This window comes from Macrotis lagotis, chromosome 5 (genome assembly GCF_037893015.1).
Source record: "Macrotis lagotis isolate mMagLag1 chromosome 5, bilby.v1.9.chrom.fasta, whole genome shotgun sequence".
Taxonomy (NCBI): Eukaryota; Metazoa; Chordata; class Mammalia; order Peramelemorphia; family Peramelidae; genus Macrotis; species Macrotis lagotis.
Genome location: NC_133662.1, coordinates 21,244,138 through 21,263,974, shown reverse-complemented (window position 1 = coordinate 21,263,974; position 19,837 = coordinate 21,244,138). Strand labels below are relative to the sequence as shown.

Sequence of the window (19,837 nt, the reverse complement as noted above, 5' to 3'; positions counted from 1 at the left end):
ACCATATTGGTTTCATAGAAAGAATTAGGCAGAGTTCCATCTTTCCCTATTTTTCCAAAGAGTTTATATAGGATTGGAACCAATTGTTCCTTAAATATTTGGCAGAATTTACTTGTGAATCCATCAGGCCCTGGAGATTTTTTTTTAGGGAGTTCAATAATGGCTTGTTGAATTTCTTTTTCTGAGATAGGGTTTTTTAGATATTTAATCTCTTCTTCATTTAACCTGGGCAATTTATATTTTTGTAAATATTCATCCATTTCACTTAGATTATCAAATTTATTGGCATAGAGTTGGGCAAAATGATTTTGAATTATTACTTCCTCCTCATTGGTGGTGAGTTTACCTTCTTTCATTTATAATACTAGAAATTTGGTTTTCTTCTTTCTTTTTTTTAATCAAATTGACCAGAGGTTTATCAATTTTATTGGTTTTTTCATAATACCAACTTTTGGTTTTATTTATTAATTCAATTTTTTTTGCTTTTGCTTTTATTAATTTCTCCTTTAATTTTTAGAATTTCTAATTTGGTATTTGATTGGGGATTTTTGATTTGTTCTTTAATTTTTTTAGTTGCATGTTTAGTTCATTGATTTCCTCTTTCTCCAATTTATTCATGTAAGCATTTAAAGCTATAATATATCCCCTGAGAGTCATTTTGAATGAATCCCATAGGTTTTGGTATGTTGTTTCATTATCATTATTTAGGATAAAATGGTTAATTCTTTCTATAATTGGTTTTTTGGTCCACTCATTTTTTAAAATGAGGTTATTCAGTTTCCAATTGGTTCTGGGTCTATATCTCCTTGGCTCAGTATTGCATATGACTTTTATTGCATTGTGATCTGAGAAAGATGTATTCACTATTTCTGCCTTTCTGCAGTTGATCATTAGGTTTTTATGTCCTAGTACATGGTCAATTTTTGTATAAGTTCCATGTACTACAGAGAAAAAGGTATATTCCTTTCTATCCCCATTCAGTTTCCTCCATAAGTCTACCATATCTAATTTTTCTAACAATCTATTTACCTCCCTAATTTCTTTGTTTGTTTTATGATTCGATTTATCTAGATCTGATAGTGAGAGGTTGAGGTCTCCCACTAGTAGAGTTTTGCTGTCTATGTCTTCCTGTAGTTCTTTCAGCTTCTCCTCTAAGAATTTGGGTGCTGTCCCACTGGGTGCATATATATTCAATATTGAAATGACTTTATTTATCCTCCTTTTAGGAGGATAAAGTTTCCTTCCTTATCTCTTTTAATGCTATCTATTTTTGCTGCTGCTTTGTCTGAGATAAGGATTGCTACCCCTGCTTTGTTTACTTCAGCTGAATGTATCTCTCTTCTTCAAATGAGTTTCTTGTAAGCAGCATATTGTAGGATTCGATTCTGGTTTTTAATCCACTCTGCTATTTGCTTACATTTTAAGGGAGAATTCATCCCATTCACATTACTAATTCTTTATTGCCCTCTGTGCTATCTTCCCTCTGTTTGTATTTTTTCCCCTTACCCCCTTTTATCCATATTCCCCAGTATTTTGTTTCAGTGTGTTTGCCCTCCTATATCACCCCCCCCTTTCTTTCCCCTTTCCCTTTTTCCCTTTTCCCTTCCCTTCCTTTTGTTATTTCCCCTTATTTCCCCCACTCCCCTTCCCTTTCTCTGTCCCCCCTCCCCTTTCCCCCTTTTAATACTTGAAAGGTTAGATGTTTTATAAGTTAACTGAATATGTGTAGGTTGACTTTAAGCCAAGTCTGATGAGAAGAAGATTCAGGTGTTTCTCCTCTGCTCCCTTCTTCCCCTCTATTACCATAGGTTTTTTTGTACCTCTTAGTGTAATGAGATTTGTCCCATTCAATCCCCTCCCTCCTCCCGTCTCTTTCCTGTCCCCCTTTTTAGGAAAGTAGTGTATTTTTTAGATCATTCTATCTAAGTCATAGAAAATTCTGAGTGTCTGTCCTTCTAGTTCAGTATATTCTATTGAATAGAGTCAAAATTCCTGAGAGTTATTAGAGTCTTTCTCCCAAGTGGGGTTAAAGCCAGTTACATCCCATTAGATAGCAGTCTTATGGATAGGTCATGGATGTCCATCACTTCTGACTAGGTATATTCTCTCTGTTAGAGTTACATTTCTCAGGATTTATGAGAGTCTTCCCCCCCACCACCATGCTGGGATATAGCCAGTTTGAATTTACTGGATTGCATTTTTTTTCCCTTTTACCGCCCACCCCCCGTCCTTTTTTTTTTTTTTACCTTTTCATGTATCTCTTGAACCTCCTGTTTGATGTCCAAATTTTCTGTTTAGCTCTGGTCTTTTCATCAGAAATTTTTGGAATTCTTCCATTTCCTTTAAATGTCCATCTTTTTCCCTGGAAGAGAAGGGTCAGCTTTGCAGGAAAGTAGATTCTTGGCTGCATTCCAAGCTCCCATGCTTTTCAAAATATCTCATTCCAGGCCCTTCGATTCCTTAAAGTTGATGCAGCCAGGTCCTGCATGATCCTTACTGTGGCTCCTTGATATTTAAATTGTTTCTTTCTGGCTGCTTGAAGGATTTTCTCTTTTATCTGATAGTTCTGGAGTTTGACCACAACATTCCTTGGTGTTTTCATTTTAGGATCTTTTTCTGGTGGAGAATGTTGTACTCTTTCAATAACTACTTTGCCCTCTGATTCCATGATATCAGGGCAGTTTTCCATCACTAGATCCTGTAATATTAAGTCCAGGCTTTTTTTCTCTTCAATGTTTTCAGGAAGTCCTATAATTTTCAGGTTGGCCCTCCTCGTTCTATTCTCGAGGTCAGTGGTTTTGGTGATGAGGTATTTTACATTTGCTTCTATTTTTTCTATTTTTTGATTTTGTTTAACTGACTCTTGCTGTCTCATGGAGTCATTCGTTTCTGTAGACTCCATTCTTTTTTGGGGGGAGGAGTTTTCTTCATTAACCTTTTGCAACTCCTTTTCTAATTGATCAGTTCTACTTTTGAAAGAGCTTTCCATTTGACCAATTGAGGTTTTGAGAGAGTTAATTTTTTTTTTTTGCATTTGCTCATTTGAGAATCTGAGAGATTTATTCTCCTTTTGTGTTTGTCCAGTTGTACTTTCTAAGGTTTTGTTTTCTTGTTGCAAGGTATTAATTGTCTTTCCCAAATTTTTAAGCTCCTTCCTTATTTCTTCAAGGAAGTCTTTCTGTGCTGGAGACCAGATTGTATTCTCCTCAGAGGTTCCAGGTCTCTCTGAGTTGGGGTCTTTCCCTTCCAGGAATTTTTCTATAGATCCACCTTTCCGCTGACCCTTCTTCATTATGCTAAGACCTTGAGTGGGGGGGGGCTGGTTCACCTGGGCTTGGGATTGCTAAAGGCTTTACTGAGTGCAGTTTCTCTGGCTGGCCAGTAAGAGGTGCTGGTTGCTTTCTCTGGAGTGTCTGTGACCTTGGTTGAGAGGCCTTCTCCCTTTGCTTGAGGGAAGGAATTGGAGCTATTGAATTCTTTTGCCTTCAATCAATGGTGGGCTTTACCCTGGCCTGAGGTCATTCCTCAGCTGGACTGGTTCTTTTGCTCACACACCTGGGCCTGAGGCAGAAGTAGTTTGCAATTGTTTGTTTTGGAGGAGACCTCAGTCAATGGAGGCGTGGACTCAGAGTTTCTCAGACTCAAGGAGCCCAGTGATGGTGTCCGCAGCTCTCCTGCACCAGACCTCTCCCCGCAGCCCCTTCCCCAAGCTCCAGGGGTCAGCACCAACACCAGCGCCTCTGCTTTCCTGTGGACCCAAACCCCCTTAGTACAGCCCTACCGCTGATCCAGCAGGTCTGGTTCTCGGGCCCTCAGACTTCCGGTTCCAATTCAGCTGTTAATCTGGCTGATTGGGGCTGATCCTCCCTCTGAGCCCAGACTCACCCACCGGTACTCAGCCAAGGCTGCTGCGGGAGACAAATCCTGACTTAGATGTTCTTTCTACTGGCTTTTCTTTCTGGGTTTTGTGGTTCAGATTTCTTTTAAGATGTTTGTTTCATGTGATAGATGGGGAAGAGATCAGGAGACTTTAGAACTGTGCCTGTCTTCTCTCTGCCATCTTGGCCGGAAGTTGGCATTATTCTTGACTCCGAAATCCTTTACCCCATGGATACAATTATCTTGCTAAGTACCATTTCTATCTCTACATCTTTCTAATCTTTCTCTTCTCTCTACTCTCCCAGCACACTAATTAAACCTTCATCACTTCTGGCATAGACTCCTACAGTCTCCTAATTTGTCTTCTTGTTCAAGTCTCTCTCTAATCTAATCTTTACACTGTTATCAAAATGATTTTCCCAACGTACAAGTCTGCTCCAGTTACAGCCCTAATCAATAAAGTCCATTAACACCCTACTATATCACAGATAAAATACATCTTCCATTTAGCTTTTTAAATCTTTTACAACCTATCTTTCTAACCTTATGATACCTCATTCTCTCCATTAATTCATCTATTTTATTTTTCCTCCTACATAATGACATTCCAGCTTCCATTTATGTATCTTTGTAAGTACCTGGAATGTTCTCCCACCTACCCCCACTCTTAGAATTCTTTATTTCCTTCAAAACACTGCTCAAACACCATCTTCTACAAGAAGCCTCCTCACCACCATACACCAGTTTCTTGTGTAGTAAAGCAAGCACTTAATAAATGCTTGTTGATTGATTGGTCATCCAACTGAAAACTGGAAGGGATCCTAGAGGCCATCTAACTCAATTTCCTCATTTTACTTATAAGAGAACTGAAGCCTAGAGAAACAGGGACTTGTCACATAGCATATAATAAATAAAGCAATGATACAGACCCAGGTCCCCGATTCTAAATCTGGTGCCCATTCTACTGTACCATACAAGTCTTTTTTATTAACACCAATCTCTCGATATCTAATCCCAGTCCTTCTACATAAAAATTCATTTGTGATTGTTTTATGTTTGTTTTAAAGTAGTCATCTTTTTTCTAGGCAAGTTCTGTCACTGAACAAAATGAACACTCAATCTATGATAATCACCATCTTAACACCATTTGAGTTTGAACACAAGTCCCATTGATGGAGAATCTACTGCCATCTGTCCTGACTAGTACAGCCAAGGCAATTAGACCTCAATATTAACCAGACTGGGTATGGTTTGGCCGTGGGAAGCCCAGTGCTATGGGGACCATCTTTAGGACATGAATATGGGTATTATGGTACTATCAAGATTTTAGGGGTTTGACTTAAGAGGAGTTTTTTTTTAAGGCAATAGCTTCAGAGACTAGGTTGCAGAAGTTCCAGGCCTGCTTGTTGTAGGAGAATGCACTGACCAAAAGGAAGAAGACCAGAAGGATGTATGTATCATAGAGTGAAAGTTTTACTTTGGCTACCATTTTGGAGAAGGAACTGTTTGCTCTGTAGGAAGGAAAGTGGGACAGAGGGGAGAGGGATGAAAAGTCATAAATTGCCCTTTATTCCCTTTTTAGAGGTGGAAGTTTCATCCATCCCTTTCCATTCACATAGACACCACCCTAACATAGGACCTCTAACTAACTAGAATATTGCAATAGCCTATTAACTGTCCTTCCTCCAGCCAAATTGTTAATAAACAAAAGTCTGACCATATCTCTGAGGGTACTTCCTCTTGTCTCTAGGATAATACATAGACTCCTTGGTTTGGTATTTAAAGTCCTTCACAGTCTGACTCTAATCTATCCCTCTAGGCTTATTACAAGACTCTCCTTTTCCATATGTTATCCCATCCAGCCAAATTGTCCTATTTGCAATTTTCCATCTACAAGATATTCCTTCTCAGTGCCTTAGTTGAGATAGTCTCCCATTACTGGAATGTATACCCTCCTCACTTCCACTTTTAAGAATTCCTAGTTTCTACTATCTTCAATTTTCTAAAGTTGTCATGTATTTTTTCTCTGTAAAATTTTTCCATTTTGATTGGATTCTTCTTTCAGAACATGATTAATATGAGTTTATTTTTAATATAGTTATATATGTATAACCAATATTAGATTGTTTTGTTGGGGGAGGAGGAAAAAGGAAGGGAGGGAGGGATAAAAATGTGAAACTCAAAACCTTACAAAAAGAAGATTGTTGAAAACTAACATTGCATGTAGCTGGAAAAATAAAATATTTTAAACAAAGAATTCCTAGCTTTCTTCAATGTCAAGTTGGAGTACAATCTCTAATACAGTGCCTATCCTGGGTCCACTCAGCTGCTAGTGTCTTTCCCTGAAAAAAATTACCTTGTATTTAGTTTGTATATATACATAAATGTGTATATTTGCTTCTAGTAGGCAGTCCTAGTAAGTTCCTTAAACACACACAGTGTAGGGACATGATTGCTATCCTTCATTTTCAAAAAGGACCAAAATGATATCACTTGTCAGTGTCAAAGTACATGGTGGATTATGGTGGTTCAGACCAATAACGAGTTCAGAAGTCAGGCACAAATAGTACATGTGAATGTTGGAATGGAGATGTCTCTAAATTTACACATCTCACATTTTTTGAGCTTTGAGCTACTGCAATTTTGCTTTGCTCATAGAGTAGAGTACAGTGCCTTCTTTGATGCAGGCATGCCATGCTGGGCAGTCCTGTGCCAGTGTCTCCTATGTGACACAATTGATTTCAGTGTTCAGAAACACTTAAAAATGTCCTTGTATCACTTCTTCTGACCTCTATGCGACTACATGCCTTGTGTCAAGACTCTGTAAAACAATCTTTTACAAGATGAGAATCATATGGAAGGAGAACCATTAGAGCCATGAACACATATAGAAAACAGAAAAAGAAGATGGGGCAGGGGAGACAATAACAGAGGCAGAGTGGGGAAGTACTACCATGATATTCCCACATCCAAGTGCCTTGATGGAATCTGATGAATCCAAAGTCAAGATAAAAATTTTCAGTGAATTCTGGCCTGCCCAATGGGTTGAGAAATCTCCATGCTAATTAATAGTATACTGAAAGGATACTAAAAAATTATTGATAATCCCTACATTCTCTGAAGGAGAGTATCTGTGGAAACTGCAGCTTTCCCACAGAAATTTTCTAGTCCATCTACCATTTCAGATTGTATCTACTTGTTAAGTAGAACAGGAGGGATTAGGCTATTTGTTTCATTATTATTTACATTCTCCCCCAAATGAAATGCTTTTGCTATTGGATTAGTGACTTTTATAAGGTATGGAAATAGAAGCTGTTGTATTAGATGGAGGCTAGGGTCATGATTTTTCATAAATTATCAAGCCCCCAGACCATCACCCTTAACCTAGAGAAAGCAGCAGAGACTTCAGGGACACACTAGTTAATATGGTTTAAAAAATGTTAGATGAGTGGTTAGACTATGGGAAATATAGCAGAAGTTGCAGAGTGGATGCTAACCCTGTGTGTGCACGGGTGCAGTGGGTGTCAGTGTGTGTGTGTGTGTGTGTGTGTGTGTGTGTGTGTGTGTGTGTATGTGTGTATGTGACTATGTCCTGCCAAGAACAGTCTACCCTTGTCTGGCCTTTTCTTTATTTCCTACTTACCACCACTTCATCTTCAAAAGTCTTGTCTCCTTCAGTGGTCCGTTGCATTTCAATATGCTCATACTCATGTGAAGGGTCCCCCATAAAGCGGCCCTTCACCACAGCCATCTGGGTAACCATCTCTTCTGTTGCTGGAGGCAGGAGGCTCCATTCCACGCAGTTCAAACTGGCAATGACACCCACACCCAGGAATTTGGGTTCCAAATACAATCCAAATGTAACACTTTTCAAAGTGTTTTTTTCATCAGTTTTATTAAGTGCACACATTCTTCCCATTTTCACACACAGGAGGCTAACATTCAGGCAAAGGAAGGGAACTATAGAGGAAACACAAGTAGCCAAGCCAGTACTTTCAGATATTTTAACTTCAAGGCTAGGGCTTGCTCCATTACACCACAGGCTTCTCCTTCAGAAATTCTCCTCAAACCTTTCCCTTTCTTTTCTCCCCCCCCCCCCCCCCACCTAACTAGAAAAGAAAAAAAAAAAAGAAACCAAACCAAACTTCCCTCAATCTCCAAGTCAATAAACATTAATGAAGCCCCTACTATGGGTGTCAAGAACTATGGTAAGCACTGCCTGGCCCCCAGGGAGCCCAGAGTCTAATGGGGGACAACCACATGTACAAACAAGCTGCAGATAGGATCAGTTGGAGAGAATCAGCAGAGAAGGACAACTGGAGATGGCCCTGGGTGAGAGGCAGTCAAGGTTAAATAATTTGCCCAAGGTCACACAGCTAATAAGTATTGTCAATCATAATTTCCTTAGGTTAAAAATTGAATAACAAAATTAGTTTAATAAATAAAGTTTTATTCTCTAGGATCTTACCAAAATGGGTAGATGGCATCCTTGTAAATACCAACAATTGAAGTAATTGAATAGTCAATATTTATAGGATTTCAAAGATCCATAGTTATTTTGGTAGCTAGCTAATCAGTTATCACATATTACATAAAGATGTCACAAATCTTAACTTATAACTTCTGTATCCTGTTTTACAAATCTGTTCCATTGTACAAAATAGATAAAAATTAGGATAGAAGGAAGACCATTGTATCCTATTTTGGGAACACAGATCAATTCCCACTAAAATCAGCATTTTTAGCTCATTGTCTTTCCACAGCTGTAAAAACTCAAATATATAATTCTATATATTAATAACAGGAAATAGGTTAAGGAGACAGAGAGACAGTTTCCACCTTCAGGTCTCTATTGATAAGGACATAATTCCTGACTAGGGCAAAAAGTCAGCATCCAGACCTACATTCCAGACTTGTTGACTTCAACTAGGCTTTTATAGACCAATTTTAAGTCAGAAATATAGATTGGAAGTATTAAGTGTCTGAGGTGAGACTCAAGCTTTATCCACTGTGCCATCTAACTGCCCACTGTTCAGTTGTATTTGACTCTTCATGTCCCCATTTGAGATTTTCTTGGGTAAAGATACTGGAGTAGACAAATAAGGAATCTGAGGTTATGGGTTAAGGGACTTAGCCAGAGTCCCACATCTACTAAGTCTCTGAGGCTGGGTGTGAACTTAGGAAGATGAGTCTTCCTACCTCCAGGCCCAGAGCTCTTCCCACTGCACCACTTAACCAGGCTCAGTGATCAATACCATAATCTACCACAATTCCAAAAGATTCGAGATGTAAAAGGCTATTGACCTCCATAAAGAGAACTGATATTCTCAGAGGGGGAATTAAAGCATTTCTTTGTCCATTTTATAATTTTTCTTGCTTCCCCCCCCACCTTGAACATGATTAATATAATAGAATGATGTGTGACTACATACTATGAAATATTGTGCCATATATAAATATCTATTGGTATATTTCTTACCTTCTAATGGGTGGGGAAGAATGGATAGAGGAAGAGAATATGGAACTGAAAATAAAAGTAAAATGAAACAAACATGAAGAAAAAAGTAAGGAAAGAAGAAAAGGAAAAAGAGGGAGGGAAGGAAGGGAAGGAAGGAAGGAAGGAGGAGGGAGGGAAGGAAGGGAGGGAGGAGGGAAGGGGGAAAGAAGGAAGGAAGGGAGGGAAGGAGGAAGGGAAGGAGGGAGGGGAGGAAGGGAGGGGAGAGAGAGTTTCAGATATAAAGGGCTCTCATGAAAATACTTAGAGTTCAGAGATGGAGAGTAAGGAAACTATATCCAAGAATACACAAAGTATAAGGTATAAGAAGACTGGAAAGATAGGGAAAGGTTTTGATGCCCAACAGAGAAATTTATATTTAATCCTGGAGGTGACAGGGAGCCACAGGAGCTTATTGAGGAGAGTCCTCACTTTAAGAAGCTTCCCACTAGTTCTTTGACTACCCACTCCTTCTGTGTCAGTTAGTTTCTTCATTGGTTCATTATTTATGCCCAAGTTCCCAAATCCTGCTTTCTCTTTTGTGAGCTTTCTTGTCACTGAAATTGTTTGATGGGCATCCAACTATTCGTTGGAAATGTTACAAAAGAGATTCTGGTAAGAGTGGAATGTTGGATGAGGTGATTCTAAGACCCCTTCCTATTTTAAAATCCTGTAGTTCCATAACCTACACACCACACACCCTACCCCTATCCCAAACCCAAACTCTCTTCTTTTCCCAAATCTCATCCATATGTCACCTACAGGGTTGCCTCCTGCAGTCCCTTTGGTTTCACACATGGCCTATTGCAACCACAATCCTCCCTGCTCCTTTCCCTAAGCTCTGACCCACACTCTGCTCCCTCTTTCTGCCTCCCATTTTCTTTAGCATCCACACTCTTTTCAGCATCCCTCCCATGCCTCCTTCCTAGACCATCCTATTCCTTCCTCTTACGATTTCATCTCCTAAAATGCCACTCCCCTACCATAACCTTTTCCTGGCCACATCCACTGAATGAACAGAATTCTCCTTCACTTTTTCCAGGCCCCAAGTCCTTCTACACCACATCCCCAGGGAACTTTTTCTAGGGAACTAGGTCCCAGTTCTGCTAATTTCATTGCACTTAAGGCTCAGAAGCAGTTGGTGGCGGTGAATAGAAAGCTGAACCTAGAGTCTAGAAGACCTGAGTTCAAATCCGCCTTCAGATACCTTCTAGCTGGGTGACCCTAAGTGAGTCATTTATCCCATCTGTAAAATGGGGATAATAATAGCAGCTATCTTGCTGCATTGTTTTGAGCATGGGATGAGAGGATATGTGTAAAAGGTACTTTGGATAGTGCTCGGTACATAGTAGGCGCTTAATAAATGCTTTCCCCTCCCTCTCCTTCCCTGGCCCCGTCTTCTCTGTTTACTTCCATTCCTCTTCAGGCCCCATCCTCCGCTTGGCCCGGCAACCGGGGAAGCCATCTCCTCACCTGTCCCCCCCCTCCCTGCCCAAAGCGGTGCCTTCCAGTCACACCTCCTTCCTGGCTCCGCCCTCACAGACCCCGCCTCCTCGCCCGGCCCCGCCCCTCCCTGTACAGGCTTCTGCGCTCCCCCAGCTGGTCTTGGCCCAGGCCCGGTCCTCGCCCGGCCCCGCCTTCACAGACCCCGCCTCCTCGCCCGGCCCCGCCCTCACAGACCCCGCCTCCTCGCCCGGCCCCGCCCCGCCCCTCCCTGTACAGGCTTCTGCGCTCCCCCAGCTGGTCTTGGCCCAGGCCCGGTCCTCGCCCGGCCCCGCCCTCACAGACCCCGCCTCCGCGCCCGGCCCCGCCCTCACAGACCCCGCCTCCGCGCCCGGCCCCGCCCCGCCCCGCCCCGCCCCTCCCTGTACAGGCTTCTGCGCTCCCCCAGCTGGTCTTGGCCCAGGCCCGGTCCTCGCCCGGCCCCGCCTTCACAGACCCCGCCTCCTCGCCCGGCCCCGCCCCTCCCGGCCCCGCCCCTACCTGTACAGGCTTCTGCGTTCCCCCAGCTGGTCTTGGCCCAGGCCCTGCGCGATGTAGTAGTCCGCCACCAGCCCGAGGATCCGGCCCCAGAACAGCACCCGCTGGTAGCGGTAGTCGCGCTTAACCAGAAGCAAGGAGGTGAGCAGGGAGGCCCGGCGGTCGGGGCTCAGCCCTTGCCCGCTGCCGGAGGCCAGCTCCAAGGACAGCAGGAGGCTTTCGCAGTCCATCGCTCCAACGAACAATCCAGCCGTTAACGGGGAAGCTGTCTCCGTGGAGCCCGCGAAGCTCCGCCCCGCGGCAGGGGAGGTGCGGGCGCCCCGGCTCTGAGTGCAAACTTCCCTCCTTGCCCTACCAACGCGTGGGGGGGGGGAGGCGCGGTTGTTATGGAGACAGCGCCAGAGTCCCGGATTCTCCTCCCTCCCTTAGAGCTGTGCAGGTTGTCAGGCTGAAGGGGATCTCCTAATTTGAACAGAGCTCCCTAAGGTCTTTTATGTGGCTCCCCATTTGGACACAGGATGAGCAACGTGAAAGTTATTCGTGGAATTTAAGAAGAAAAAAAGAAAAAAGTGCCACCTATACCAACAATTGAGCTGGGTGGTCATGGACAAGTCATTCAAACTTCCAGGTCTTTCAGACTGTAATCGAATACTCCCAAAGTCAGCCAGGCCTTTCTTTTTTTTAGTTTAGTTTTTGTTTGTTTTTTGGGTTGTTTTTTTTTTTTTGCAAGGCAATGGAGTTAAGTGGTTTGCCCAAGGCCGCACAGCTAGGTAATTATTAAGTGTCTGAGACCGGATTTGAACCCAGGTACTCCTGACTCCAGGGCTGGTGTTGTATCCACTATGCCACCTAGCTGCCCCCAGGCCTTTCTAAAGAACCTCTGTTCCTAAAATTAGAGTCTACTCCTTTTTATGAAACAAAAACCCCATGTTGCTAGTTTGCTGTACTTGTCAAGAGCCTTTGATGGTTAAAATAACCTTTCACCCTTTTGTACCTAAGGCGCTTTATTCCTTCATTTGCCATTCTTAAGAGATTGAGGTTTGGGGTGGCTAGGTGGCACAGTAGATAAAGTACCTGCCCTGGAGTCAGGAGTACCTGGGTTCAAATCCGGTCTCAGACACTTAATAATTACCTAGCTGTGCGGCCTTGGGCAAACCACTTAACCCCATTTGCCTTGCAAAAAAAGAGATTGAGGTTTATTTTAAATAATCAAGACCCCATATTTCAATTATTTCTGGCCTAGGGTGTCTCAACATTTTTCTTAAATAAGGAAGTGGGAAGTTATTCAGAAAAGTGTGACCACAATGGTTAGGGGATTGGAGACCATGCCATTCAGGGTTCACTTGAAGGAACTGAGGATTTTTAACTTTAGAGAAGGCAGTAGAGAAAAATGGGAGCTCCTTCTTTAGAGGGTTATCATATAGAAGGATTAGATTTGTTCTGCATGATTCCAGAGGGTCAACAGGAGGAAGACTATCTGATACATATTTTGACTTGATATGATATTCAAAGTGAAAGGGAATGTCTCCTACTTCCCGTCACCTGTAGGTCAACTATAATGGCTTGGATGACCACCTCTCAAGATTCCTTTTCTTGACTTGGACAAGAACATGATATTTCCTCCTCCCAAAGAAATGGCAGATGGATCCAGGGTGAGATTGAGAACATATATTTCTGGACATGGCCAATGCAGAATTTTGTTTTGACTATGTTTGTTACAGAAATTTATTTTCCTTTTTTTTTTTTCAATGTGAGAAGGGTAAGGAGTTTGTTCACTGAAAAAAAAATTGGAAATAAATGAAACCAACAACTTGGACAAGATGACTTCTGAGGTCCCTTCTACTTTCTAGCCTATCAAGGAAAGACATCAAACTGTCAAAGGCATGCTTAGGTTTCCATATATTCTACTGTCAAAGAACTGAGCAAGATCCCATTGAAATTTTAGGAAAACTCCAGGCCCATGCAGCTCCTATCTTTTTATCAACCATAATTTTTAGTTTCTTCTGATGGAAAAGCTGTAGAAAATCATCCTGTTCCAAGTCTTCCTTGCCAAGCCAGACAGAGCCAGGTAATTATTTGCATTTGACAAACATTATGTATCTTCTGTATCAATAATTTAAACTCCAGACATCTGTTCTATTACTATATGAAAACAGTCCTTTTATTCTGGCTCAGAATATGTACCTCAGAGCAAGAAATATAGTCTCTATTCATCAGTAAAGGCATATCCCCTAAAAGACAGCTAGAAATTTGGGTACACAGAGTTCTACTCTTGACCCCATTATATGGAAAGTAATCCACACCATTTAATAAAACACATGAGGTCCCTTCTTATAGAAGACTAAGCCCTGCTCAACCACCCAATGGAAAAGTCAGGGTGGAGTTTAGATGCACCCAATCTCAATACGGGTTAAGATTCCTGCTCCTTGTGGATAAGACATGAGAGCACTGTTGAAGAATATAGGTTTCAGTCAAGATAGGAGAGTTGCTGCATTTCTTGACCTGTACAGCAGGTGGAGACAAGAAACCAGCTACACTGTTTGCTGTGATAAGGACAAATCAGGATGACCAAGACTGATGAGCTTGAACAGGAAATATTAAAAATGAAGATTTCTAAGAACAATACTGTCACCTAGATTAGGCCATTAGTGCCAAAGTCACATCCCCTCTTCAAAGTGGGGCCAACCAAAATGGGTCAAAGGACTCTACAGCACATCTCTACCCAGCCCCCCACCCCAGAAGCTGACCCCACAGCACACAGAACCTCAGTCAAATCTTTTGTTTTTTATAGATTTTTTTTCAAGGCAATGGGGTTAAGTGGCTTGCCCAAGGCCACACAGAGCGAGGTAATTATTAAGTGTCTGAGGCCGGATTTGAACCCAGGTACTTCTGACTCCAAGGCTGGTGCTCTATCCACTGCGCCACCTAGCCACCCACCTCAGTCAAATATTCATCCAGATGCTCCCTTTTGTTTTTTTTCCTTTCATTCCCATTAGCTTATAACATTCTTCTAACTAGAACTTAAAAGACAATTGAGTATCCATGTGAGTTCAAGATGAAAAGCTCAGTCCTAACTCAGGCTTACTCTTGTATAGGTTAAGTCCCTGTCCAGGTATCTAGTTTATGTCCAAAACAAAGTCAATGGGTCAACCAGAGATTGTCCAGGAAAACAACCCCTTAAGAGTTTGGGTGCTGAGTAAAACAATGGGAGTCAGGTCACTGAAAAACTTTATTATAAGCAATGGAAAAGAAGGGGAAGGGAAAAGAAGAAAAGGAGACCCACGTACAATTCAGATATACATGCTAAAATTGATTATAACTCACATAGGGACAAAGCTGAGTTCAGAAGTTCAGAGACATAGGTCCATTCAACAGAAAGGGGTGCTTCTGCTGGAGTGGAAGAAATATTCCAAAAGGTTCTTCTGAGAGTGAGGCTCTTATACTATGATCTTAGATGATCTCCCTGGAGTTGGCCAAACTGCATAGCAGGGGTCAGGGCAAAATAATATTTAGGGAGATTATCAGGAAAAAAAAAGTGATAAGACAAAATATTATTTTGGGCATTTATTATCAGAGAAAAACAAGCAGGAGGTAGACAAAATATTATTTGGGAAAGTTATATCAATTCTTCAAAAATATTATATTTTTCCATGAGGAGAGCTCTATAAGCTTGATCTCCCTTAAGGGGAATTTTCATGGTGGTCTCAAATCCTAATCAAGACCTAATCTTATAACACCCCATTAATTTAATAGCTGTTATTTTGCCTACCTAAAAAGGTCAAGATAATAGGTAAATTTCCTACTACTGTTTTGCCTACTGTAAAATGCTCTTGCTTAGCTAATCCATGATTAGAGACTTGCCGAGGGCAAGAAAGGCAATTTGATAAATTAGGCAGAGCTTGGTGGAAGCCATGATTCTCTGCCACTAACTAGCAACCAGATCTCAAACCAGTACAGCTGTCAAGAAACACTGAGTAACTCTCATCCCTACCTCCTTTTCCCTCTCGCCATCTCCCTCTGCCTGGTCTCTCCATTCTTTTTCTTTAATGTTCTTCCTTTTTGGAAGAAGAATAAAGCAAAGTGGTGTAGTAAAATGAATACTTTATTTTGAGCCAACAGACCAGAGTTCAAGTCGTAGGTCTATCACTTAAAAAACAAACGGCTTATTTGATTTCTAAGTTTCTTAGACTTCTAAATTTATGTTGCAGTGTTTCAGCTGACTTGTCTGACCTTAAGAAGAGATTTCACCATGAGCTTTCCCAACTCTAAGATGAATTCAAAGAAATGAAAAGTAGTTTTTCTACTTCCCCCCCCAAAGTAAGGAATCTATCGAATTAGATGAACTCTAGTTCATCTTCCTATTCTAGCATGTAAGGTTCTAATTCTAAGAGACAATTCAATAAGCATTTTTAATAAGTACATAATGTGTGTAAAACTCTGCTACAGAGTTGGGGTTTAGATTAGGAGGCAAAGCTGAAAATTTAAAAAGTCACAAAATCACAGAATTTTAGAGTTTTAAAGGGACCTTGGAGGCAATCTAATACAAGTTACAATTCACATTCAAAAAAGAATCCCTACCATAACATGGGAAGTGCTCAGCCTGCCTCTGTTGGCAGGCCTATAAGGGGGAACTCATTAATTTCTGAGGCCAACCATTTCAAGACTGGATAGCTCTAATTTTTAAAATAGGCTGATTGCACCACAGAAGAGAAGACAGCCTAGCAGAGGGCAGCAGCAAGCAGTAGGGTCAAATGCAAGGAAAGGTTCATACCAGGGCAGCCATAATAGCTTTAATAGACCCAGCTCTATACATTTCTTTTATATGTCCCCTCTCTGCGTAACAGCATGTAATAATTTTGGAGAGTATGCCCCTATGTGCAAAGGGGCATTTTCCTTCTTATTTATCTTGTTAAGCTGTTTAATTTTTTGTTTTGAACTACATTCCATGCTGGTCTGGTAAAAGAGAAATATTGCTTGAGGTCTGTGAACAGTCACTTTGAATATATGGAAACCTAAGCTTGCCTTGAGGGTCACTTTTAGGGTGCTGACATATGAGAGGGGCTCAGGTCACTTGAGAACTTTGGGAATCTTGTTTTTGTAAGCACTCTGGAAACCTTAAAGCACTGTATATGTTGATTATTAAATTATTAATCTACCATATCAATACATCTGAATTAATTATATGGTGGGTTGAATTTCTCAAGATGCTAATTAAATACAAAACTTTAACGTGTCATGAGTCTTTATGTTTAAAAATACTCCCAGGGAACAGAATTAAGCAAAACAACTCAGATCTGGACCATGGCCAACCAATTTATTAGTCAAGAAATACCTAAGGAACCAGTCAGTCCTTGTGACTCACCATAGATGACAAGAGAAAAAAATAAAAACATTTAGGCCAAATTAAAATGATGGCTATTACCTGCAAGACCCTCCTTCAAAAACATGCCCCAAATTTTTATGAGGGTAGGAATTCTATATTAATATTATTACTAACTGCAGCTTACATTTATAGTAGTTTTTAGCTTATGGTGCACTGAAGTGTGGCACAGGGCTATGGAAGAAAACCAGAACTTATTCATTCAAATCAATCGTTTCCTTCCCAATATCCCATCATAGACCAATTTCAATGAAGCAATTCTCATTCAAATTGCTGCAATTGCCATTAATTCTGTATATGGGCATCTTTCTGAACCTCCTAACTGGTTGCAAGTCTTCCTTCTTCAAAGATTGGTTCAATTTTTAGAAAGTGCCAAAATTCAAGCAAAGAAAAGTTAAGTGAATTAGGTGGATGACAACGAACTTACATTCTACTGGAGAATCCTATAAGTAAACAGAAAAAAACCATACAAAATAATTTGAGGAGTGTACTGAGAAAGATTAGGGATAGCTTTGGACTGGGAGCGAAACTTAGCAAAGCAATGGAAGCCAAATGTTCTAAAGGGCAAATATGAAGAAAGGGCATTTCAGATGTTAAGGACAGCCTATGCAAAAGAAAAGAAGGCAATGCTAAGTTAGGGAATAGCTGTTATTTAAAGTGGGTAAGGCAATAAGCCCCAAAAGGTGGCTGAAGCCAGACTTTGAAGGGCTTGAAATGCCAGGCTGAAGAGTTTGTATTTTTTAGTACAGGTGATAAAAAGTCACTCCAGATTCTTAAGCAGGCGAATGACATAGTCAAACCTGGGCTTTAAGATTATATTGAGGGGCAGCTAGGTAGTTCAGTGGACAGAATACCTGGTGGCAGGAGTACCTGAATTCAAATCCAACCTCAGACTCTTGACAGTTACTAGCTGTGTGACCTTGGGCAAGTCATTTAACTCCAAATGCCTTGAAAAAAATAGAAGCAATCTGGAGGATGGATTGGAGAGAGCCCGAGGCAAAGTGAAATAGAAGACCACTGAAATCATCTAAAATTGGAAGTAATGTGGTACCTCTGTGGGTTATTCTGAATTGAAGATACTACAGAAGTAGAATTGACAGAATTTAAGAGGTAAAAAGGTGTGAAGAATTCACAAAGTGACCAGGAAGGATGGTAGTACCCTTAGCAAAAAATTGGTACAATCAATGAGTGGTCCCATGACTATGGAAATTTTGTTAGTCATGTCCAACTCTTCAGGACTCCCTTTGGGATGTTCCTGGCAAAGATACTGGAGTGGTTTGCCATTTTCTTCTCCTGCTCATTTTACAGATGAGAAAAGTAAGGCAGGCAGAATTAAGTGACTTGCCCGGGATCACACAGCTAGTAGGTGTCCGAGACCAGATCTGAAATCAGGAATTTGAATCTTCTTGACTCCAGAACTGAACTCTATCCCCTGTGCCACCCAGATACCTGAGAGTATGTAACTACAACTTATAATTTTAATGGCAGTAGGACATGTAGTCTTGTGTTAGTTAAGCAGCCACAACTACACAGTCATCATGAACACATGCGCTTTTCAAAACATTAGTTAATAATGATAATAGCTAGCATTTATATAATGTCTACTGTGTGTGCCAGGCATTACGCCAAGCACTTTACAAATATTATCTCATTTGATCAGTAAAAATAATAGGTATTAGACTGTAAATTACTTGAGGGCAAGGGATGTATTATCTTTTGGGTTATTTTTAATCTTCCATCGCAACCAGCATAGTTGGTGCACATAGTAAGATGCTTCACAAATGTTTGCTTAACTTTAAAGATATTAACTGAAGGACTGAATCTCTCCTCATTCCTCGGTCCTTCCCAGTATTTATCAGAAAAGACATGGGGACGAATCCCCAAATCACAGAATTGCAAAGTACAGAATGTCAGAAGTGGAAAGATGGTGGGTATCAAACCTTTTGGTCTCAGGATCCCTATGCATGAAAATTTATTGGAAACCCCAAAGAGCATTTGTTTACAAGTGTTCTATCAATATTAGCTATGTTAGGTGGCACAGTGGATAGAGCACCGGCCCTGGAATCAGGAGGACCTGAGTTCAAATCTGACACAATAATTACCTAGCTGTGTGGCCTTGGGCAAGCCATTTAACCCTATTTGCCTAGCAAAAACCTAAAAAAAAATATTAGCTATGTTAGAATTTAGAACACTTTAGTATTAGTATGTAAAGAATTTTGACTTTGTAGAGCCCCTGAGAGTGTGGTCTCAGGGACACTAGACCACATTTAGTTAATACCACTGATTTAGTCCACCCCATCTTTCTCACAACTAAAAAAAGAGGTCCCAAGAGCTTAGGCAAGTTTGCCCAAGGTCATACAACTACTAAAAGTGGCCAACCTAGGATCCAAACCCAGTTCTTTTGACTTTAGTTGTGTTGGTTATATAGAACACCCTAGAGAAGAAGAAAAGATAAATAAGAGTCTGAGACTTAGGAAAGTGAAGCTAGAAGAGAGAACCTGAAATAAAGAATGCAAATATAGATCTGAATGAATCAAGGAAGTCACTGTCAGAAAAAAAAAACCTCAAACTGAATGTCAAAGGATCACAACAAATGCCAGCTTATTTTACACCTATGAAAGCAGGCTGAGGGTACTAGCAAAAATCCCAGAATGTAAGGATTGAAAGGAACTACAGAGATTGTCTGGTACTCCCTTTCATTTTATATATGAGAAAAATGAGGCCAAAAAGACTAAAGAAGTAGCTTGTATACAATCAGCCCCACAGCTAGCTAGTTTTAAGTTTTAAAGAGACAGAAGAACACAAAAATCCAATAATACATCACATCAGCTTTTTTTTTAAACTTGACCTTTGATTTCATCAGTACTGGGAATTCCATTGAGGAATGTTCTCTTACAATGTTAATTGGTACCCCTTCTACAACTGATTGCCTGGGGCTACTAACATGGACTAGAGCCAGTGTATGTCAGCAGAATTCTGTCTTCATGAGGGAGGCAGCTCTATAGCCATTATGCTACACTCACCTTCTCTATTTTCATGAGTTTCCAAAAATGAACACAACCAGTAAGAAGTGGAATATTACTTTCCTTTTTCAGCAGATTTAT

General features: G+C 40.8%; 2 protein-coding genes across 2 annotated transcripts in view; one reads left to right on the top strand and one right to left on the bottom strand.

The window, feature by feature from the left end:
• The window catches only part of RSPH9 (radial spoke head component 9), a 29,679-nt gene extending 17,960 nt beyond the window's left edge, over positions 1 to 11,719 (bottom strand). The window contains exons 1-2 of the mRNA XM_074237051.1: positions 11,357 to 11,719; positions 7,523 to 7,688 (exon numbers count right to left, since the gene is read on the bottom strand). Of these exons, the coding sequence (XP_074093152.1) occupies positions 7,523 to 7,688; positions 11,357 to 11,583 (393 nt within the window). The 5' untranslated portion in view covers positions 11,584 to 11,719. The remainder of the gene's footprint in view (positions 1 to 7,522; positions 7,689 to 11,356) is intronic.
• Positions 11,720 to 12,491: 772 nt separating this feature from the next.
• GTPBP2 (GTP binding protein 2) overlaps positions 12,492 to 19,837 on the top strand; it is a 59,237-nt gene continuing 51,891 nt past the window's right edge. The window contains exon 1 of the mRNA XM_074237050.1: positions 12,492 to 13,421. The gene's annotated coding sequence lies outside the window, so the exon portion shown is untranslated. The remainder of the gene's footprint in view (positions 13,422 to 19,837) is intronic.